Raw genomic sequence first — 24,353 nt, forward strand, 5'->3', positions numbered from 1 at the left:
GTCTCGTGCCCGTCGCTCGCGCCGCCCGTCACTCGCGCGCGGTAGGGTGCGGCCATGAGCCTGCTGGTGCTGTGCGCGCTGCGGGCCCGTGTCGGGGTGGCGCTGCCCGCGCGCAGGCTGCGCACCTCCGCGGCGCCGCGCGGCTTCGCCAAGGAGCTGTTCATGGGCGCGCTGCGCAAGGTGAGCGGGGCGCCGCGCCGCGGGGGGGAGGCCCGGACCCGGCCCTCGGCGTGCCGCGGCCGCGCTACTGCTGCGGGGAGGCGTCGGTTCGCGGAATAGCTGAGGTGCGAAAAGACCCCTGAGGTCTCCGGGTGCAGCCGCTCCCCGGCACTGCCAAGGCCACCACTAACCCATGGCACTGAGGGCCTCGGCTGCGCGGTGTGTGAACACTTGCAGGGACGGTGACCCCAGCACTGCCCTGGGCAGCCTGTTCCAATGCCTGAGCACCCTTTGGGGAAGGAATTGTTCCTCATCTCCATCTAAACCTCCCCTGGTGCAGCTTGAGGCCGTTTCCTCTTGTCCTGTCCCTTGTTCCTTGGGAGCAGAGACCAGCCCCCTCCTGGCTCCATCCTTCTGTCAGGCAGTTGCAGAGAGCGATAAGGTCCCCCCTGAGCCTTCTCTTCTCCAGACTAAACCCCCCCAGGTCCCTCAGCCGTTCCTCATCACACTTGTGCTCCAGGCCCTGCACCAGCTCCGGTGCCAGTCTCTGGCCCCGCTCCAGCACCTCAATGTCTCTCCTGTAGTGAGGGGCCTAGAACTGACACAGGATTCGAGGTGCAGCCTCACCAGTGCCCAGCGCAGGGGGACAGTCACTGCCCTGGCCCTGCTGCCACACTGGTGCTGAGCCAGGCCAGGATGCTGGTGGCTTCTTGGCTGCCTGGGCACAAGCTGTTCATGTTCAGTTCCATCAATCAGCACCCCCAGGTCCTTTCCCATGAGCAGTTTCCAGCCGCTCCTCCCCAAGCCTGGAGCATTGCAGGGGGTTGTTGTGGCCCAAGTGCAGGACCCAGCACTTTTACCTTGTTGACCTGCATAGGACTGGCTGTGGCCCATGGATCCAGCCTGTCCAGATCCCTCTGCTGAGCCTCCCAGCTTCCAGCAGAATGGAGATAAGGCATCACTGTGCAGTTTGCCGAAGGCAGGTCTGGTAACGTGCTGCTCCCTATTGCAGCCCAGGCCTGCTTGCTCTCAGGTGTCTCAGTTGAGCTCTTAGCTGAAGCCATTTGCACCTGTGCACACACAAGTGCATGGTGTAATTCTGAATGCTCAAGAACAACCAGCTAAACCACAGTCACCTGTCCTTGCAAGCACAGCAAGTTCCCTGCAGGAACGCAGGTGTCTGTAGTTGGGCTCTGGGCTTTGAACAACTGCATTCCACAAAATTTGGGTCAGTTTATCCTCTGTTTACTTCAAGGAACAAGACTTCATGTAAGCTTCTGCTTACAAATCTTTGCAGGAAAGATTGAAGTTCTTATTGTGTCTTGAGATGCCACAAAGCGATTCCCAGTTTGGGATTAACGCTCTGTTACAACAGTACTTGTTAATCCAGGGTTTGGCGTGTGCATTTATCAGAGGTTGCAGGGCTAAATAAGTTGAAAGAAGGAATAACTCAAAGGGGTTGAGCAGTAACATCTCCCAAAACAGACCTGGTCAAGTAAAGCGTTACAACAGTTGTCAGTCAGACTCCATCACACTAAACCCCATTCACACACCTTTATTCCCACCCTCAAATCTCAATACAACAGTTTGCTGAAAAACTATAGCATTTACTGGATCGTGAGTTTTGGAGCTGACACAGTTCTTCAGCTTATCGTGAACAGTTCTCTTTGGGCAGAGGTAGACTCTTCTATTTGAAAGGGGAAGGATGATAAAAATTAGAAGCAGAAACTCGGGTAGCATTTCACTTGTGTGAGTTGCTTGGGTTTATTTATTCAAGCCTGTCTGGTCATACCGCTTCAGTGTATGACCAAACTGCCAGTGATGATAAAGAGCAGTGTGGGGCTCACTAACCTTTGTACTGGTGACATTAACCAGGTGGAGCGTGCTGTGTTTATGGGCTGAGCTTTGGAAACAGTGTAACAGTAAATTGATTCTGATATAAATTAAAATTAACTAATTTTATTTTAATCCCCAAATGGGATTATGTTGACAGAAATCATGGTCAGCGAATCATCATCCTCATAGTTCTTAAAAATCTCTATTCCTCCCTGATGTTTCTGATTTCTGGTAATACGTTCTGATTTAGTTTTAGTATGTAGTGAAGTTGAATCCTGTGGAATTCGTCAAATAAGGCTGTTTCTGAACATTTTCCACAATTCTTATTTTTCACGTTTTTTAGAGTCTAGTATTTGAAAAGCCTGTTCTTGAGTCTTCATTTCAATTGCACGAGTCATGCTTTTTTAAAAACAGGAAAGAATAATTTGCCTCTCATTTTAGGAAGAAGTTTTCCCTTTTCCAGAAGTCAGCAATGAAGAACTAGAGGAGATGAACCAGTTTGTAGGACCTGTAGAAAAATTCTTCAATGAAGAAGGTATAGTTATTAGTTTCTTATTCTTCCTATTTAGTGATTACAAAATGAGTTAACTATAACAGTTGAATAAGATTGTTATACTTAAAATATTTAAGATATTTAATGCATTGTTAGTCACATGCTGCTGCTGGTTCTCTACATGTGTTTATTTACGGCTTTTATATATCTGGTATTTCGGTGCTGATGAGAAGACATTAATCTTCAAAACAGAAAAAAAATGGAAATTAAAGAGTTCTGGGTAAGAGGTAGGATGGGAACTTGGGTTTAGCTCTGTTGAATAATGCTATTTGCCTCTCCATATATTGTGAATTTGTGCTGAAACTTTTAAACTGTCCTATTGTACTAAACCTGCTTTTAGGAGAATTCAGCAGAGATATTTGTAAATGGTGACTCATTGAGAAGCTATGAGAAATCATAAGCATGTGTGTGTTTTCAGCATCGGAGTAATGATTCTATTTGGGAAAAGTCGTATTAGCCATACCCGTTCCAGACAGGGTTGCAGGGTGTTTCTTCCTTTACTGCTGCAGTAGATAAGCCTATTTATTCTACAACAACTCAGCAGTCTCTGAGGCAGTTAAACAGTGTGGGCTCCGTCTCCCCCTGGCAAAGGTACTGGGTCTAGATTGCAGAACACTGCAGGGGGTTGAAGAAGCCTGTGATTGTCACAGATCACAATTTATGAGATCCAGGTGATCTGAACTATAAAATTGTAATGTTGCTCAATGACTGTAAATGAAGATTTTATGCAGATGATGTTTTTAATTCTCTGCTCGGTTGGGGAACATCATTTATTGAGTAAAAAAACCTGATATTTAAGGGAGGAGTAAAAATGTCAAATTATAGAGTCTTAACTGAAGGTGGAAATTGCTCATCTTTGAATTTCCAACGGCTTCTGAATTTTAGTAACTAAATGTTACATTATTCAAGGTGACTTACAGGTGTGGTAGGAATATGTTAGGTGAGCAGCCTCACACAGTTAGAAACTTGGTTTGACTGGCACTGGGTGAGGAAATTCAGCTCAGCAGAGTTGCTACAGAGCTTGACAAATTCCAGACACCACGGACAGGTATGTATGGGCATAGTGGAGGAAAAGGTAAAAATCCACCTTTCTCTCCCCAGAACAGCTGATGACACACCACAGATACGTGTCTGGTACTGTGTAGCTAAACATTACCTGAGAAACAAGAGTTCTCTTTTAGAATGAGTTTTCTTCCTGAACAACTTCTCTTAGAAGAGCATCAGAATGGTCAGTTGCCTCCCACTGCTCTGTTCCATACAGGAGTTACAGCATCCTTTGACTGAGGTGAATGTGAGGTTTCTTTAGGGAAGCCCTATTCCTTCTTTTTGGGTACTTTCTGGAAAGACAGCTTGTGTTCCTTTTTCTGCAGCTTGCAGACTTCCTGAGCTGCTTCATGTGATTCTGTTTGCTTTCACTGCCACAGGAACAGCTCTTTTAATCCCCAAGAATTCGAAAAACTCAGAAGAAAAAGATTTTTGTGATTAACTCATTTTTGTACTTTTTATCATGACTTAGGCATAGTTCAGCTAGAAAATCTTGGAAATACTTTGCTATTCCAGTCATGGAATCAGCTGACACGCACATGCACGACCTGTACATATAGACACGTTTGAGAATATTAAATAATAAACTGATTTTTCCCACTTTCAAATTGTTTTCCTATGTGTGTTGTGACTTTGCAGCCATAGTCAGTATTCTTGGGACCTTGCAGTTGTTTCTGTATTTTGACCTTGATGGTGTAATAAGGTTGGCTACTTAAGTGGAGCATTGCTTTCCAGAAATAGAATTGGGAATTCCCTCTCCAGTGCTTAGGGCTTGTCTGCGTGATTGCCATCAAAAGGCTAAAAACAGTCAGTTTGGTGTTCTCAGAGACATTTCCAGCCACGCAGGGAGGAGGGCAAACAGGACCCTTGGTAACTCAGAGTGAAGCTCAGAGATTTCTTCCTGCTAAGAAACACAGTTTTAAATTATAAAACCTTCTGTATTTGTAGTGGACTCGAGGAAAATTGATCGAGATGCAAAAATCCCACCTGAAACTCTAAAAGGACTCAAGGACTTGGGTCTTTTCGGCATGCAGATTCCAGAGGAGTATGGTAAGTGATTGCAAAAGAATAACCCAGTAGTCTGTATTAAGTAAGTATTGCATTTTTGGGTTTTGCAAGCTGTGTCTGTACTATTCCGTGTGTAGGCATTTGACTGGGATGTTTAAATCAGGAGCTGAGGCTTCCTCCCCAGTTACCAGAGATGTGGGCACCACGGGTGTCAGGTGGCTGTGGAGGGAGCTCCACATACTCCCGTCTTGGATGCCAGAGTTAGATAACTACTCTTAGATGGTGTAAATTCCTCTTGGCATAGGATTTTCCTTTTTATTCCTTTTCCTGGATGCAGTAGAGTTACTTGGCATCTTCTGGGACTTGCAGATCTTGCTGATGGTTCCTAAAATTGTACTGGGCCCAAACTCCAGTGGACCTGGTCATGGAACGGATCTGTCAAACCTGTCATTGGCAGGTGGGAATGTGTTTGACCATATAGAAGTGTAAAAGTACAATGTCTGTTCATTAGAAGTATGGCTTTTGTATAAAACCTTTCCTATGCAATGCAGAACAGAAAGTTTATGTGTCAAAGGACATTAATAGTGCTAGCTGAGACCACAGACAGTAGTTCTGCAGCGGATTAACGCTTAAACTTGCAAAGGAATGCTCAAGAAAATGTTGGTCTTATGCATAAGATAAAAATTGGGGTTGAAATGATATTTTTACATGAAATTTCTGAAGAACTTAGATCATTGCATTGTCATTTTCTATTATAAAAGAAGGAGACTTTAAAGAAAACAGCTCAGAGGAGCACAAAACAGATTGATCAGCTGCAGAAGATGGCTTCAGTGGGGAAGATACCTGATTTTTTGAGAGAATAGTGGGAAACAATATTCTTTTTTTTTTTTTCAGTGATTACAATAATACTACATCAAGCTGGAGACATAGTTCAGTATTTACATGGTGCTAAAGTAAAACCCTATTTTTCATAGCATTTTTTATTAAACATTTTTTGTTGTATTAGGCAACATAAGCAGTGCGGCTGTGCTGCACTGGTTTTGGTTCTTGAAATGAAGTGGTTGGATACAAAATCATTAAAGTATGTTGGACAACTGGCATGTACTGTAACATGATGTGATTGCTGTTGAGTAATTAATGCTTTTGAAATGCATTTAGAAATGGTATTAGATGTTTTTCATGGTATTCATGAAATATGATGCAAGAATAAGTTAGAAAAGAGGTTTTTCAAGCTCTTTCCAGTTTTCAGGATAGTGCCCCGGGAGGAGAAAGATCTGGACAGAGCATCTGAACCCATACGGGGAGAGAGAAGTGTTTAGGAGTTAAGAAGTACATTGGAAGAAGGCAGGAGGTTAGTGTCCACTGAATGGAGGTGTTGGAAGCAGAGAACACGGGCAGAACTCAGAGCAGAATGTTGGGAAGCATCATGACATTGGAAGTGTAACTTACTATTGATTCACTAGAAATGAGTTTCCCACTCATTTTCCCACTCACTCTTTTTAAAGACTCTCAAAGGCAATGTATTTGACTTTGAAATCACACTTCAATAAAATGTTAGTGTTGTTTTGATCTTGTATTGGTTTGAAGCTTGTGAAATAATATTCTCTCAGCTTCCAGTTTATAAACCCCAGAAGATGGAAAGCAATCCCCTTGTACAAACTACCTACTTCTTTCTGCACCATAACTAATGTACTTCTAACCAGGTTATTTCCCGATTTCTGTAGTTTGAACCTGCTGTATTTTTATTGCTGGTGCTCACCTTTTTTTCAAACTCTTCAGCCACACATATGCAGTGCTTCCTGCATTGCATGGTATTTCTCATGATGGTTATTTTTTCATAGTGGCATATTTGTCAGAAGCATTAAAATGCAGAACATTAATGGGCAAAATGAAGCTCATGTAAATGATGGAATAATGGCTCTTTAACATGGGCATCACTGGAATTAGTGTGCACATCATCAATAGTCTCCAAGGTGAATCCTGAACCCAGCCCCACTCAGGAAGGGGAAAAGAAGTAAGAGTGTATAGGTAGGAGAAGCTTTAATTCCCATAAGCATGCTCAGAAGGGGAGGGATGTAAGAGGCAGTGATGTGGATTAACTGCTGTTGTATTTATTCAGTGTAAATAAAACAGTGGGATTATCGAGACACCTGCTGAAATACAGTATTCATTATCCTCACTTAAGACCACTGTCCCAAGTAGAGAATTATAACCTGATAAAGGATAATCTTAATTAGATAAAGTTTTTATTCAGCAGTAATGTATAAAATACTCTGAAATTACAGGGAGCAGGACTTGTAGTCCTGAGGACATAAAATTCTTGAACATTAGACTCATACAGATGCAGCTTTGATTTATCTTACTTCTGTTCTTTTGAAGCTCCATACAAATAGTCTGTGGTTGCAGCAACAGATCATAAAATTCTTCCGAAAAGGATGTGCTGGTGATAAGTTTGTTTCTTGATACACTCACGTTTTCTGATGAAGGACGTTTTTGAAGGGTTGTTCTTTATCCTGTATTTGCGGACACACTACATCCAGTCTGCACTAAGACACGCTCCAGTTAGCAGTTATATTTGTGATGTTTCTGCATTTGAAAGGGATTTCTGGGGGAAGGGGCAAGGTAAATTGTAAGCTACCTACTTAAAATATAACATTGCAGGTGGCCTTGGTCTGTCAAACACCATGTATGCACGTCTGGGAGAAATCACTTCTTTAGATGGATCCATCGCGGTTACTCTGGCAGCTCATCAAGCCATTGGGCTTAAGGTAACACTGTTCTCTTACGTCAAGTAGTTCTACACAACGTGCATAGGAGAGGTGAGGTGAAGTTTGTTTCAGTGTGGAGTGGAGGTGTAGCAAAGAAGAAGTACTCTGAAGCCTGGCTCAGGTGGAACGTTCTGCCGCCAGGTTGGTTGGTGGTGCCCCAGCACCCTCTGGCCGTGGCTCAGTGCAAGGCTTTCACGCAGTGTAAGGACTGGATGTGAAGTATGCGAGGAAACTGGTAGTCCAAGGAATGCTAAGATAATAATTCTGTGAAAAAATACTTTCAAAGATCCCTTTTTCTTTTTAATTGAGCCAAATTGATAGAAGTAGGTAGGGTAAATATTGAAAGAAATAAAATACGGGGGGGCTAAAATTATGGAGAGGTGGGACAGGCATGCAGAGCACTCAGGAGGCTGCATTCTAGCTGAATGAGGCTGCATATTGGGGAGCTTAGAGGAGAAAACTTATCCAAGACCAATGTGCTATAGCAAGCCTTTGGATTTTAAACTCCATTTCTGTGTTATACAGCCTTGGGTATTTAGCGTTTAGTGGTGGATGGATGGTAGGAGTCTGAAGCTTGAAATAGCGGTAACTTCATTATAACAAAAGATTATGTAGCTTTGTCATCTGTTTTTGTATTTTGATTGTCCTTTTTAAGAAACCTGCTGTACAAAAGCTAAACAGATGATGGAAGTAAGTGCACTCTCACACAAAGTTGTGGAATGCCTGTGTAATGGAAGAATTTGGAACCTGAGTAAATAGTGTGTTGTATTCTGTGATGAGCTTTGCGAATGCTGCTTCTGGGGTTATTAAAATAAAACTACATTGGTAGTAATGAAGGTCTGACACATTGTGAAGGAAAGACTGTTGGTGCCTTTCAGAGCAACAGTTCCAGTCTTCACTTAGAGCATGAGATCAGTGAAGCCTCCCCTAGAGGGCAGTCCTAGCAGAAAGCCATTTCCTATGGGCACTCGGAGAGCTGTGTGATGTAACTGTGACACATTTTAATGTCTGATAAGTAATTGTGTCCACCCTTTATTAGACTGTCTCTTATTATGCCATAGAATCTGCAAATTAAGCTTCCTGAACTTAGGGAAGCTTTTCAGCTTCATTTCTTTTTACACAGGTTGATGCTGAGAAGTTTTCTATCAATTCTTTATGCAGGGAATCCTCATTGCTGGCACTGATGAACAGAAAGCAAAGTACCTGCCTAGACTGGCATCTGGGGAGCACATTGCAGCTTTTTGTCTCACTGAGCCTGGAAGGTATTGTCTTGGTAACCACAAAAGCTTCAGAAAGCACCAAAACACCATTTATTGATTATTTATTATTTAATATTTATTACTTCCATCTTCATTACAGTGATTGTTTGGTTAATATATTAAATCTTTATTATTTGGTGTCTGTGGCACTGACCTATAGGTCAGGTTTTTTGTTTTGGTGGGGGTTTTGTTGTTGTTTTTTAAAGGTACACTTCAAATCATATAATTCCTCCTTCCCCAACATGCTGGTTGTAGCAGTTTCCATTAAACGACTGACTGTTGTTGTTCCATCCCAGGAATTGATCCACTTAGTCTGGTATTACTGAATCTGAATTGAAAGGATACTTTGTGCTAGGTTAGAAATAACATGCTGTGACTGTTGTAGGAAGTTTTCCATTCTTTTTCAAAATTATAAAAGCCTGTATTGAAGGAGCTGCCAAAAATAACAGGAAGACATTTTGGTCTTTCCTTAGTTTAGGAAAGACATGTTTGTAGCAGCACCTCCACTTCAAAGACAAAGTTATCTTTATTACATTTATTCATTGACTCTTGCTGATGTTGCAAACTCTGTTCATGCAGAAGAGGTACACTTATAAAAGCATCTACGCACGTAGTTTAATACGTGGCTGTAAAGGGAACTGATTGAAGGACCGAGACCAGTTGGATGTTAGAGGCTGAATCTTGCTTGTCCACACAGAGCTATAGCTTGAAACTATCTTTCCTGAATTCTTGTCTGCTAGAACAGCTTGCAGTGAGCGTTTGATGTACTTGCTATTTGCCATGTTCCTGTGATGTAGATTCCTGCCAGCCACCAGTGATGGGTTTTATTCAAGACTCCTAAGCTGGGCTTTGGCCCTCTGAAAGCTACCTCACTTGCAGGTAGAAACTAGCAGTCACTTTAACAAAATGATCCATGGAAAGGAGTTGGAATTAACATGCAGGCGAGAAGCAAGGGCTGACCATGTTCTGGAAGTCTTCAAACATCTTTAGCCCAATATTATTTAAAAAGATTGCTGGTCTTAGTAACTTTATCTTCAGTCTCTTATAGACCTTAGTTCTGGTGCACAGAAGCAGCCAATCTGTGTTGAAATACCAGCTGAGATCTGGCTCTTCCAAGAACCTAACAGCTGTTTTTGGCTGAAAGCCCAAAGTGAGCCATGGTGGCGTTTGAAGTTGTGAAAGAGGAAACTTCTTTCAAGGTGCAGATGATGTGCTGTTTGGTACATTATGTAGTAAGGTGGCAATTCAAGAGAGGGAGTGAACTTTTAATCACAGCATGTAAAGTTCTTACTGCTTCGTTGTAATTCACCTGCTGATTTTGCTCCTGTAGAAGGTATTTGATATGCCCGAGGTGCTCACTGATAGCCTGTCAAGTGTTTGGGTTTCATTCCTGTGGAGCTGGTTTTCACATGGATATAAAACCAGGGTGTGCATTTTTGAGGAACAACTTAGACATTTCAAACTTGTGCTTTAGGGTGACAGTTTCACTGTACGTTCACATAGCTCAGTGTGTAGCTCAAAACAGCAGCTTGCTTGGTATCCTGAACATTCTGGTCAAGGTGCAGGAGCAACACCTCACATGGTAGACAGCAGAAATGTCACCTCAGGTAACTGAAGGAGATTTCTTTAGAGCTGTTGAAGCTCCTAAGCTTCCTTGATATTTAAAAACTAATATTCATATGCTACTGTTTGATATAACTGCAAACATTATTTTTTAAAGGATGGGAAGAGGGGAAAGATACAGTTTTGTTTTTTAGAAGCATGTTTGTTTCTTTAACGTTAATAACTTGTTTGGCTTTTAGTGGAAGTGATGCTGCGTCCATCCAGACAAGAGCAACCCTCAGTGAAGATGGGAAGCACTTCTTATTAAATGGCTCCAAGGTATCCAAGCAAGAAGCTCTTCCCTGTGAGGGTGCTGAGGTGCTGGCACAGGGTGCCCAGAGAAGCTGTGGCTGCCCCATCCCTGGCAGTGTTCAAGGCCAGGCTGGACACAGGGGCTTGGAGCAACCTGCTCTAGTGGAAGGTGTCCCTGCCTGTGGCAGGGGGTTGGAACTGGATGATCTTAAGGTCCTTTCCAATGCAAACCATTCTATGATTCTGTCCACTCACAGACAGGATCAGCACAGGGGTTTGTTGCAGGGCTACAGGAAGCAGCACTACTGTCGGTTGGTTTTGCTAAGTCAGAGGCCAGCTTGGCAGCTGCATCACAGTTCTGAGGTTTCCAAGCTAGTGAAGAATGACCGTGTCAGAAGACAACCTGTGTTGGTTTCGGGCTAAAGAGGATGGAAAAGCCACACTTTGGGGAATAACCTTCACTAAACTCTTGGCAGGAAAGATGTGAAAAGCCTCTCTTACGTTCCTTCTCTGTATTACCAGCTCACGGTGTCCAGCTTCAAGGAGGTCAGTTAGTTAGCCCCCTCTGTGACAGCATAGGCTGAAAGAAACCTAACCCCATGATTCCCTTCTTCATTCTTCATGCCGGATTTTGTAGGCATTTTTGAAAGAAAACTTGACACTGAATTGGAAATTGGGCTGCTTGGAACATTTCTGCTTAAAGAAGCAATGGCAAGATGATACAATCTTGAGGAAATGCTCCATGGATTTTAACTTAATTCGAATCTATATCACTACCTATTTTTATAATTGCTCTGAACTTGCCATTCTGTGGTCAGCCTTCCCTGGAAGTGCGTTCACAAGAGGCACAACTAGTAGCAGAACACTCATTAGAATGTAAGGGAAGAGGCAGCAATTTTTCACCACTCTGTTCTTTGCTAGTCTGTTAGGAAACACTTAACAGTGCTCACAGAATCACAACAAACACATTTCTAGTGCACCTTTCCTCTCTCAAAACAGGTTTGGATATCGAATGGTGGCATTGCTAGTATCTTCACCGTGTTTGCGAGGACAGAGGTTGTTGATAAAGATGGACAACTGAAAGACAAAATTACTGCTTTCATCGTAGAGCGGGATTTTGGTGGAGTCACCCATGGGAAACCTGAGGATAAGTTGGGCATTCGAGGATCCAACAGTAAGAAAGAATCACTTAAAATTGTTCACAGAAACTGGTTTGGTATTTTAATGTTCTCATTTGTTTAGATCTCTGTATTCAGAGGTACATCAGTATCTATTCCATATAGCAGTGCAAGTTCCTGTTTCTTTTCCCAGCTTTTCTTGTGAGTCCTTCCTGACACAGGGTCTGAAGTTAGAAATCCAGATTGTGTTGTCATGTTCTGCACATGGGAATGTTTCCCTGCCTGTGCAGTGAAAGAAAGAATTACTTGGAAGATTCAGTAACTGAGTGGCTTTAATCTAGAAGTGAGTTTTCATCGGCTCGTCTTGAGCTCACTGGTGGTTATAGTTTTTCACCGTCTAGCATTTGGACTTCACAGCTGTATCAGTCCCATAAAATAGAGACAAAACTATTGTTCTCTGGTGACACAATGTACATTAAGTGTATTTTGAATATTTTACATCAGTAATTGACGTCAACTACCATCTTTTCCCAAATTCTAACTTCTTTGGCCAAGCATATGTAACGTGTCATAAACAGTGCATTAGGAAAACTTCTTGTTGCAAACCCAGTAAATTATGTTCCTGAATGTCCTTTAAGTATTTCTGTGTAGTAACTCAACAGCTGTTAACTCTGTGTTTCAGCCTGTGAAGTGCATTTTGAAAACACAAAAGTGCCGATAGAGAATGTAATTGGAGAAGTCGGAGGGGGATTTAAGGTAAGGCCCAAAGAATTCCGGCAGATGATTTTAAAAGCCTGGAGGAGACCCTGCCCTGCTGCTGTGTACCCACATTAAACAGTTTTCTTCTTCATCTGCTGAACTCGAGCAGTCCTGTCTGGTTTGAATGTTTGTCCAGTTGCAGATAAATATGTTTTTATCTACGTTTTACTTTAATGCAGTTTGAATCACTGAAAACTATTTCAAATATGAAACGGGATGTGATAGGTCACCTTAGAGCCTGGTGTTGAAGCATTACTGCCGGGTGCTGAATGCTGTACTTGCCAATACAAGGGTGGGTGTCGTCGGTGTCCCAGGGTAGGAGGTGGCTTCTGGTGATGAATTAAATCAGGAAATCACTGAAACATGAAGCAGGACAGCAGTGACCCTCGTGGCCTGAGGGGAAGTTCTGTGGCAGCAGCATTGCCTAAACCCCATTCATTTTCTTCACAGGTTGCCATGAATATCCTCAACAGCGGCAGGTTCAGCATGGGCAGTGCTTCTGCTGGGCTGATCAAAAAGCTGATAGGTGGGTGCATTCTGTGTTCTGCATTGTGAGGCCCTGCAGAAACTGCTCTGCCTGAGGTATAGAGTGCACTTAACTCTGAATAGTAACATGGGTCTTGATCATAACAACGTGGCTACATTGTCAGTCATAACATCCTTTGGCTTCTTTAAAACACTAAAATACTGATTTTATCTTTTTTAATTAAAAGCCTGGTTTTACAGTGTTTTAACACCAAAGTTTTTTCAGTTCATACAGGGGAAAGTTAGTTCTGCTCTTTTAATTTTTCTGAGGTGTTCTCACCAAGAGAATAGCCTGTATGCTGTTTACAAGGTACAATCTCCTGTAGAACCTCCCACTTGAGTAACTGGCTCAAAGCTTGTACACAGTTCTAAGTAATAAAGTTGGTTTCTACCAATGATTACTCTAAATAGTAACGGAAATCCCTCTAAAGTCATTGATGAGCACTAAAACTTATAGGAAGGTGCCTTCCCCTTACTCTTCCCCAAGAGCACTGGTTCACACCTCAGATGCTTGTTTCAAAGCCATTGGCACAGTGTCTGCAGGCTTGACCAGCACCGCTGTTCTGAGGGTGTTTTTCCCAAGGTAACTGTGTCACTGTCAGTCACCAGCAGGGCTCTGTCACTGCTGCAGTGCTGAGATGGATTTCTTCTTTTCTTTTTGAAGAACTGACAGCAGAGTATGCCTGTACCAGGAAACAGTTCAATAAGAAACTGAACGAATTTGGATTAATTCAGGTAATAAAGAAGCTCTGTGCTTTGTATTGACTAACTGCAAGAACATAGATTGTGGGAGGGTTCCTTTGACTATACTGGGTTAGAGAAATTGCCAGAGGTATTAAATCTGTGTAACATTAGCGCAGACTTCTGGACACTGATCATCTTTTAAATGTCTGGCATGAATAATGTTTTTAGACTTTTCATTATTGTTTCGCAGAAGTACTTTTTATTAGCATTTGATAATGTCTTAAACATACAAATACTGCAGTTATGCTCTTAAAGTTTCAGGCTTGACTGTGGCCTTTGCACCTGAATTACTGTATGATCCCTGTATGATTTGTTGCTATTTGACAGGAGAAGTTTTGTCTTATGGCTGTGAAAGCATATGTAATGGAGAGTATGGCTTACCTCACTGCAGGAATGATGGACAGGCCAGGCTTTCCAGACTGCTCTGTGGAGGCAGCCATGGTCAAGGTAATTCATCTTATTGAGAAGACTTGCTATGGCTGTAGGTTAACAAACACAGGCAAACACCTCTCCTGTTGTTCAGTCGACATTCCAGGTTGCTGAGAGGTTCAGGTATTACATTTAGACATGGGATACAAAAACCTCAGTGAGGTGAAAGAACAGACATCAGTGTTTTCTCTACATCCCACGTTCCGTTGATTCCGCACTTCAGCTGTGGCTGCCCCATCCCTGGCAGTGTTCAAGGCCAGGTTGGACACAGGGGCTTGGAGCAACCTGCTCTAGTGGAAGGTGTCCCTGCCCGTGGCAGGGGGTCAGAACTGGATGGGATTTAAGGTCCCTTCCAGCCCAGCCCAGTCTGTGATGGTATTCTCTATTTACTGAGTAGCATGGTGATTAAGCTCCTGTTCAAATGCAGGTGTTCAGTTCTGAAGGTGCCTGGACTTGTGTAAGTGAAGCACTGCAAATCCTTGGAGGCCTTGGCTATATGAAAGATTACCCCTATGAACGCTACCTCAGAGACAGCAGGATACTTCTCATTTTTGAGGCAAGTAACAATAGACTGGTTTTACTGGCAATATTATACTGGGTTTTTACCTGGCAGACGTTCTGACCACTAACAGCAGAACCCAGTGTGAGGAGAGCTTTCTAACCGGGGTGCTTTTCACCTGTGACCAGCCTTTTGTGTTCTGATCATTGTTCTGCAGCCATCAATCTTAAAACAATCACTCATACAAAGGATGCCCAGACATCAAATCCTATGATGTAATCTCAATTTCTTGGTCTGCATTTGCTTTCAAACAGGCATATTGTGCAGTTCCAGAACTATTTAAGTGTTCCTTTACCCAGAGCAATGGAGCATTTGCTTTTTACTCCAGATGCATTTAGTCTGGTTTCTTCTTTGTTGTGATGCACGTGTGTGTTTAATAATGAGACTTCTTCACAGCAAAATAGAATCGGAATTTATAATTGAGCTAAAGCAAAATAGCAAACAGTTGTGGATAGGTGAAGGGTGATCTTCTAATACAAGGACAATAGAAGGGGGAGACTGATAAAACAGACCTGCCTAGGAAACACTTACTGATATTGGGAACTTTATCATTAACTGAAGAACTGTTCTTCAAAATTCTACATATACTTTTGAAAAACAAAACACTAATGGCTGCAGTGTTCAGGCCAGATGCATTTTAGAGCATCTCCGGGAAAAGCACAGCACAAGTTACTGAGACATTGTGAGCAGGATTGGGGGAAAAAAGTAAAGAGAATATGAGCACAGCTGATCTAGATCTGTTAAATCCACTTTGTGAGACTGATGTCACATTGTGCTGTTTCTTACAGGGAACAAACGAAATCCTGCGCATGTATATTGCTTTGACGGGGATGCAATATGCAGGCAAGATCCTGACTGGCAGAATTAAGTAGGTTCTCATTTATTGCTAATAGTTTTAATAAACTGATCAGAATCTTTTAACTGTTTAATTATAGTCAAGAGGGCAAACTGTAGGAAAGCCCCTGCAGTATTTTCCAGTGTATTATCTGTCTGAAAAGGTACTTCAGTGTTATAGGTTGGGGGGGGTTTGGTTTTCCCATTAAATTTGGATGTTTTATAGATTTAGGGATCTTGTCTCTCTTGTACGTTATCTTATAATTCCAGCTCGTGTAAAATTCTTTCTTATGAGACCAGTCATTCAAATTGTAGAACTTGAGGTTTGACAGCACAGTTTTATTGCTCAGCTGGCTGTGTTGTACATCCCAAGTCTACGCACTGGCTCTGGACTTTATTGTACTGTGAGAGGAGCTGAGTATGACCCTTGCTGTGCACTTCTGAGGCTGTGGAACTGTTCATAGTGAGATGGAGCAGAAGATCTGATGAGTCTGAGACAATGTGCAGGTGTTTTGGTAAAGCATTTAGAATGTGGTTTTTCCGACTGTCCTTAGACTTCCCTCATGACCCTGGAAATGGCCTTTAACAGTTGCTCTGTTCCCGGCCCTGCAGGGAGATCAGGAAAGGCAACGTGGGAGTGGCCCTGAGCGAGTTCCTAAACAAATTACGGGACACGATGGGCAGAAAAGTGGATCTGGGGCTCGTGGGTGATCGCGGAGTGGTGCATCCCAGCCTGCAGGTGAGGGGGCACAGCGCTCTGGGAGCACATCGGGAGGTGCAGAGATTCCCGGCACTGCTGTCACATCCCAGTGTCCTGTTTGTGCCAAACAAAGGGCGTGCTTATGAACAGGGAGAGGCACAAATTGAAGCTGATGTTTTTACCATTTCACAGGGATAAGGATTTAGATACTGTGGGATTTAGATAGATACACACACCAAAGTAATGAAGGCTGCTTTAAATCTGTATTTACACCGATAAATGGTGTAAGTGGTTCAGGTTTATATGCAGTTTAGTAATCCATTTGAGCCTTCACATACAGAAGTCTTTGTAATGGTCTGTTGCTGCCCTTCATAATAAGCTCAGTTACAAAACACTGTTTAATAGTAACAGTTTTACATAAGAATGTCTGTGAACTATGGCTATACATACTTGATCACTCATTACATCATTTTTATCACAAATGTTCTGTTAATACAAAAAGATATGGTTTGGTTTTCCTGTCATGTCAGTGATATGAAAAGCTGTAACACAGTGTTTTCTTCCTGTGCTGTCAGTATCTCTGCCCCCCCCACCACCCCCCCCAACATTTAAGGCACACAGGTACGAGGATTTGTTAGGACTTGCTCATATTGTTCCCTTCCCATAAGGAACCTGAACCTGGTATCTCCTTCAGGTCCATACACCATGGGCTGCAGTGGGACACGGGGGATGATCTGAACTGCAGCAGTTCGGACCCAGCTGCACATGAGTGTGGAATGTCCTCTGAATAGCTCCAGACCCACTTGCAGTCGTATTGCAAGGATCAGTATAGAGGGTTGAGTTGGAAGGGAATTTAAAGGCTCATCTAGTTCTAACCTGTGCCAGCACCTCAGCACCCTCACAGGGAAGAACTTCTGCCTAAGAGCTCATCTCAATCTCCCCTCTGGCAGGTTAAGGCCATTGCCCTTGTCCTGTCCCTACAGACCCTTGTCCAAAAACCTCTCTTCAGGTTTCCTGTAGCCCCTTTAGGCACTGGAGCTGCTCTAAGGTCTCCCCTTAAGGAGCCTTCTCTTCTCCAGGCTGAACCAGCCCAGCCAAATATGACACTGGACATTTTCTTCCTACTTCATTCCAGGATTTGACACTGTCGATGAATTCACACAGTGCTACCGCATAAACCTGATTTTCAGGGTTCTCATAACCTGCAGCACTTAGAGTAAGAGTTAGGTTTGCCATGCATAAACGTTAGTTGGGCTGCAGGATACCAGGGTTGCATCTGACCAAGGGGGTTTTTCCCCCCTTGGAAACGAATCAACATTTTATAATCCCATTCCTTTCAGGTAAATCGTCCGGCAGCCCCAGAGCAGCTCCTGCTCCCCAGGGGTTCCTGTCGTGTGGCCGGACATCCAGTCTAAGGGGGTGAGCGTGTGCTTGGTTTGCCCTCAGAAAACTACTCAAATTGTTGTATTTTCTGTTTTATTTTATAGGAAAGTGGCAAGAAACTTGAAGAAAACATTTACTATTTTGGCACGACTGTGAAGGGCCTCCTCAGCAGGTTTGGCAAGGTAACTTGCTTTTTCTGTTATCTTTGTTAGTGAATAGCTTATCCTCAACCAAATAGGCCTCATGAGACTCTTGAGTGGACTCTGTGTATGACAAGAACCAGGACTTCCTGTGTACAACATGTCTCCATTGAATATGAGGAAAATACACTGACATTCCGTACTTGATGTAATGGACAAGTTATGTTTAAAACAAAAACCAAACCCAAATCCCAGTTGTTTTCTCCACCTGTAAGCACAAACCCTGTGAGCCTGCCCAGGGGCTGTGGAAGTGCTCTGCTGTGGCAGTCACTGGGACCCACTGCCCCATTCCCAAAGGAAGAGCTATTCCAGCAGGTTTTGAACTGGTCAGCCGTGTTGTACAGCAAACACACCTGTGGTAACACTGTGCAGAGGGTGTAGTTACAGCAGCACTGAACTTGGAATACCCTGGATTTTCAATTCTGTGACACTGATGTGTGCTGAGAACACTTCTCAGACCAGGCCCCACCACCTTCCACTTCACCTCATGCATTTTTTGAACAGGTTTATATATCTAGCACTTTAATTTCAGTGATTTGGGCATTTACCAAGTGGTTTCAAGACATGGCAGTTTCAGGGCTGGCTGCAGGCAAAGCACTGTTAAAAGGCAGAGCACAGTTAATCCAAAGCTTTCTGCCTTAGGGAAGAACCTGTCTGTGCTAAATAAGTGTGACCCTAAATACAAAGTATGAAGAAAGTGTTTGGCTGAAGTTTTAAATTGACAATCAGCAAATAATAATTTTTACTCTTGCAGACAATTGTGGAAGAGCAGCTGGTTCTGAAGAGAGTGGCAGATATAGTTATTAATCTGTATGCAATGACAGCCGCTATTTCCAGAGCCACCCGGTCCATCAGCATCGGTCTGAGAAACCACGACCATGAGGTGGGTACAGGATCAGTCACACCCATTCTGTGTCTGGAGCTTCACAACCGGTGTCTGTTCCCATTCTGCCTCCCTGTGCGTGTTTTGTATCAGAGGCACTCTGGGCCTCACATGCAGGAGCGTGATGCTCTCCTACGAGAGCTCCAACCCAGCCAGCCCTGCATCCTGATGCCTGCAGCGCTGCACAGCCTCAGTGACACGTGGCTTTTATCACATGTCAATGTACAGAAAGCAAACTCTGTAAGACTGACAGTGCACCAGAGTGTTTCTAACCTGGTGGGTGCAGTAACCACAGCAGTTGCCTCTCAGTGCTCCACACGCTATCTGGGTGTTGAAAGTAGCTGAACACATACATACGTGTTCATGAATGAAGTACACATCTGCATGTTCTCTAAAACCTGGTGCTCCCATGCAGTTCTTCCCATATAATCAACAGTAACATGTAACAATAACAGTATTTTGTCAATAAATTAAATGACAGTAAAGTGAGAGTTTGACACCACAAGTGATTGTATTTCAAGTTTTATCGTAACGACAGTGATACAGGAAAGTGAATGTGCTACAGTTCAGTGTTAGACAAACCCAAACCGATTCACCTTTGTCTTCACTGGCGGGTGTGGGCCCCTCCTGGACTTGTTACCAAAACTGTCTCCTGGTCCCTGCGGAGCGAAGGGGCCGTCCCAGCTCCGGCCCTCAGCAGCTGTGGGGAGAAAGCAAAGCCCTGCTTGCAGCACACGCTGCTGGCTTGCAGGGGCAGAACCAGACCTTCCAGATGCAGATACTCAGCGGTTCAGGTGGCTCTGGGTTTACCACATCGCTTTGTTTGTGAAACTCATTCACTAGTTTTCAACTGAGCTCTACTGTTCTCACAGGTGCTTCTCACTAATATCTTCTGCACAGAAGCATATTTCAAGAATAATTACGCCATGGCTCAATTAGAAAAATGTAAGTTCTATAAAATACAGTAATTTTTATACTCTTATAAAATACAATAATTTTATACTCTTATGGCTTTCACAGACTAATTAAAAGTCGGTGTTTGTGTTTGATGTGACCAATAGAGTAGTTCTGCTCTGCTTTTAATTCAGCTGAACAGAATTGATACCAGTTGAAAGTAAAGAGTCTCTTCATTTAATACATAAAACAAACTGCAGTGATTCTATCCTGCACAGATTCCAGCTGTGGGGAGGAATATAAAAATCTATCAGTAGCCAATATTCTTGTAAAGGAAATATTAGATATCGATGAGGTACTGGACTGATTTGGTGAAGTACTTGAGCAGGACTCTGTCACCTTTGCTCTGTGAGACTCAGTCTGCAGTAACCAGTCTTTTCTGGAAGCCAATTTATTTCCTGGCACTGAGGGCAGCTGCTGCATTTCTATTCTGAAAGCCTTTTGGAAAGAAATTTAGAAAAACTCTTTATGGCACCTGAGGCAACTTTTCCTTCTGTTCCTCCTCAGATGCAGATGAAAATCTGGATGACTTCATTAAGAAAGCTGCAAAGCACATCCTGGACAAGAGAGCCTACACGTGCTCCCACCCGCTGGACAGGACCTTCTGATCCCGTCCCGACAGCAAACGCTGCTGAGTGTGAATCTGAGACTTGTTTTCTGCAGTTGAAGCTTCTGACACCTTAGAAATAACTATTTAATGAGTTTACCAAATGGAATTGGTTCTAACTGTGTAAAATAAAACTTCTAAACACAACTTCATATAAAGAGGATAAATAAAGCAATTTTATTTAAATCTGAATTACCTGGTTAGGTGTGTGATTGCTGTTTCCCTTGGAGCTAAATTAAGACAGTTGAGGTTCAGAGGGTGAGAAGTTTTTCCCACGGAAGGTATTAGGTGGTTTTGTAAGTATTTTTAAGCTTATATTAACTACCTACTTACCTTTAGAGAGCCCTGGAGGGGCCACACTTGTCCTGCCCAGCACCCTGCAGGCACCAACACCAGCCCCAGTCCTCGGGGGAGTCCAGGGAGGTCGAGTGTCCCCGAGGATGGGGCTGTGCTGTCCCACTGAGCTCCCACTTAAAGGGGTTTCCTTGTATTTAATCAGCACCCTCCAGGCTCTGGCCTTGGCCTTCAGCCTTACACTGCCCCCTTTGCTTTGGTTTTAAAAAACAATTGGGGGTTATTTATATTAAAATATAAATTAAATTATTACATTAAATGTTAGTTTAAAAAAGTGCCCACAAAACAACAGATTTTTCATGAGCATTATTCAGGCTCAATGCCAGTTTACACTTTTTTTTCCCTACCCTCTCTCCACCCCTGAACAGAACTCAGCCTCCTCTGAAGTATCGCAGCCAGGTCAGATGTCTGGTAACACATTCCAACAGTGGGAATTATTTGCTGGCCAGAAAAAAGGGACTCTCAGGTTAAGTTGCATCTCTTTATCTAAAATTCCTAATAAATAGAGTTGCAATGTTTCAGTTAACGATGTTACTGAGCACCACCGTAGCTGTAACATCCCTGTGTAATGAGCTCACCACTGGGATCAGTCACTGTGACTGTGACACTTCACTCTTGTTGCTGCACAACTCTCAGGGCAGCACCATTTGAATCAGGACTTTGGATCATCCAGTGCTGCAGCAGTTAAAGGTTGCTGTGAGCTCTGGCCACGTTTGCTGGCAGCGTGGGGGCCCTGCCCCAGCTAACCCAGGCAGTGAGTTTGTCACCAACATCCTGCTTGCTTCCAGCTGCAGCCCTGCTGCGCCCTTGGGAGACAGAGACCAGCTGTGAAACGGCAAAACTCAGGCGCAGCCCCCTGAAACACCAGGGTCACCACAAGAGCTCATGAATCATCATTTCACACATTGACACTCAAAAGGCCAAAGTCTGACCCTGTTCAGCATGATTTATATCTTGTGTGGGATGCTGAAAGATTACGTTTCTGCAAGAACTGAGTAATTAAAGAAAGAGAAGCAGTACCTTGGATGAGTTGATGGCATGACAGCAAAATAAGGGCCAGAGCGTCTCTCCCACAATGAAGAACAAAATACCAATTAAACCACTTCATGTTGTTCTGTGCAGAATTGAGATAGTAACTACACATTTCCTGCTAATGCTGCATTTGCTGTCTGATACAGTTTAATTAATTTAGAAATGCCAAATAACATGAAACATCTTCAAGTTTCTGGCAGTTAAATTGAACTGAAAAAGTAGAAATTGCTCCTCAAGACCTTAGATTTATGTTTCTTAGGTTACAAATGCTGCAGCCTCCATTCTCCTGTGCGAGGCCAGGCACAGGGCTGAAGTGTCACTGTCAAACAGCTCAGCCTGTGAACACGTAGGTAATTCTTACACAGGGACACCCAGGGCCAGCGTGTACCAGTGGCAAACCTAATTCCTTAATTCCGGAGTTTAGATTTGAAAGGGAGACCTCCCAGAAACACGAGGTTGTCCTGCATGATTTGGTTTGTTTCTCTGGGATACACACTAAGAACTGAATTTACTGACCTAGTGATGTATTATTGTAATGTCTGGGCACTGTAACCCTCTGCCACACCCCACATAACATGACCTGGGCCCACTGCTGCCAGTTGCAGCCACTGGGTTGTCTTACTTGAAATCTGCTCCTCCGAGTTCTTCAGACACCTTCTGCTCGCTGTAGGGCTGAGGGTGACGTCCTTGCTGCACCTCAGGCTGTGCCGCCCATCAGGAGCTGGTGCAAAGCTGCTGGTGCTGCTCTGGCCCCTGCCCGGGGAGTCACTGGGCTGGTTCTCCAACGCTGCAAGGTCTGGGGTGGGCTGTGGAAAGAAACCAGCACACAGGAGGGTGCTCAGCCAGGTGGGCTGGGGAAGCCTCGGTGAGGAACATCTGCCTGCACAGGGCGTTGGGGTGCCCTCGAGCACCAGGGTGAGTCCCTTTCTAAACGCACAGAATCCCCAACATGTGGACAACAAAATGAGCTGCTGCACCCTCCCGTGTTACAGAAACGAGCCCCAGGGAATTGCCGTTACAGGCAAACTCCCCAGCACAAGCACGTGGTGCTCCAGCTCGTGTGGGATGGAAGCCTGAATTTCAGATCACTTTAAATAAAGCCATTATATGCAACCTCTGTGCTTCAAAACCTTTCAGCTACAAACCACGAGCTGAAAACAAGCAACAACAAAATGGAACTAGATGATCACTGAGGTCCCTTCCAACCCAAAACGTTCTATGATTCTATGGAAATAAAACACCAAAAAATCCAACCACCAAACAAACCAACCCAACCCCACACGTGCCAGGCTGGTCAGTGGAGATAAAGCTCCAGCTGGAGCTCTCACACAGCCCTCGGGTGCTTCGCTTGCCTCACAGGTGAGTTGAAATGTTCAGCAGAACTTGTCTCTGTCATCAACAGCTGCAACAGAAAAGCTCAGAGAGACTGATCACACTCAGCAGCGCTGTTGGAAGGTGGGTTCTGAGCACACCTGACCCAGAGGGTGCGAGTGCACTCCCAGACACCTAAATAATGTGCAGGGTTTGTGACAGGTCAGCATTTGAAACATACAATCATGGAATCCCAGACTGGTTTGGGGTGAAGGGACCTTAAAGCTCATCCAGTTCCAACCCCTGCCACGGGCAGGGACACCTTCCACTAGAGCAGGTTGCTCCAAGCCCCTGTGTCCAACCTGGCCTTGAACACTGCCAGGGATGGGGCAGCCACAGCTTCTCTGGGAAAAGTCTGTGCCAGCACCTCAGCAGCCTCACAGGGAAGAGCTTCTGCCTCAGAGCTCATCTCAATCTCCCCTCTGGCAGGTTAAAGCCATTCCCCTTGTCCTGTCCCTACAGGCCCTTGTCCAAAGCCCCTCTCCAGGTTTCTTGTTGGCCCCTTTCACTATTGAAAGGCTGCTCTAGGGTCTCCCTGGAGCCTGCTCACTGGCATGAAACCGCATGATTAAAAGTCCACATTTGCTTCCACAGCAAAAAGTAAATCCTGTTGGAGATACAAAGCCTGTGCTCAGGAGTGGGCTGTAAACACTGTGCCCTAACAGCACGAGGAGCTTGTGTCAGTTATCGGTATGTGCTCCAGGATGAGCAATGGGACCTTGGGAAGGGCGGTGGGAGCAGCCCCAGTGACTCCTCTGTGCCCCAGCAGTGCCCAGACCTGCACGGCTGAGCCCTTCCATCAGCAAGGCAGGATCCTGCTCAGGAAGACAGGGAGGGCAATTACACTGCTGCTGCAGCAGGGAGGGCAACACAGCGCTTGGCAACCGGCTCTGAGCTGCTACAGCCAAAATAACCCTTCAGGTGAAGGAGGAGGTGACCCAAGAGAGCGAAATGGGGAGAGAACACAACAGCGTAAGAACATGCAGGTAATAGAAGGCAACAGCACTGGGCTGGCCAGGGGTGCTGAGGTACTGATTCACCCTTCTGAAAACCCCACAAAAAATAAACTATGTTTGGTAACATGATTCTTCATCTTTAGCTTCAATATATCCATCCTGTGTAAATTCTGTGTTCCTTCAGCAAAGCACATCATCTGGCAAGGAGGAAAACAGTGTCAGAGGGAAAACACTGTCCTGGAAAAGGAGGCAAGTTTGGAAATTATTAAAAGCAAGAACTGAAAACACAGCGTGCTGCTGGGGGGAGTTTTTGTATGTTTGGTTTGGTTTTTTTATCTCTTTTCCAAAGCAAACCCTTGGAAGTTACTGCACATTTCCTCTGTAAACTGGCACAGGCTGCCCAGAGAAGTGGTGAATGCTCCATCCCTGGCAGTGTTTGAGGGCAGGTTGGACAGAGCCTTGGG

The 24,353-nt window shown here is 44.1% G+C and overlaps 1 protein-coding gene and 1 long non-coding RNA gene across 2 annotated transcripts; one reads left to right on the forward strand and one right to left on the reverse strand.

The window, feature by feature from the left end:
- The first annotated feature begins 32 nt into the window (after positions 1-32).
- Positions 33-20,368, forward strand: ACAD9 (acyl-CoA dehydrogenase family member 9). The gene is made up of 18 exons (XM_030501818.1): positions 33-180; positions 2,437-2,530; positions 4,541-4,642; positions 7,262-7,368; positions 8,530-8,630; positions 10,430-10,508; positions 11,481-11,655; positions 12,282-12,355; positions 12,809-12,884; positions 13,548-13,618; positions 13,955-14,074; positions 14,484-14,612; positions 15,404-15,483; positions 16,062-16,188; positions 17,637-17,714; positions 18,487-18,615; positions 19,488-19,560; positions 20,077-20,368. Exons 1-18 carry the CDS (start codon positions 55-57, stop codon positions 20,175-20,177), a joined length of 1,842 nt encoding a protein of 613 aa, XP_030357678.1. The 5' UTR covers positions 33-54; the 3' UTR covers positions 20,178-20,368.
- On the reverse strand, positions 19,107-24,318 carry LOC115614643. The gene is made up of 2 exons (XR_003993789.1): positions 22,185-24,318; positions 19,107-19,315 (listed from the first exon to the last, which is right to left on the reverse strand). It is a non-coding gene; the product is annotated as an uncharacterized LOC115614643 (long non-coding RNA).
- Between the last annotated feature and the right edge of the window lie 35 nt (positions 24,319-24,353).

The sequence above is a fragment of the Strigops habroptila genome, chromosome 11 (assembly GCF_004027225.2).
Source record: "Strigops habroptila isolate Jane chromosome 11, bStrHab1.2.pri, whole genome shotgun sequence".
NCBI lineage: Eukaryota > Metazoa > Chordata > Aves > Psittaciformes > Psittacidae > Strigops > Strigops habroptila.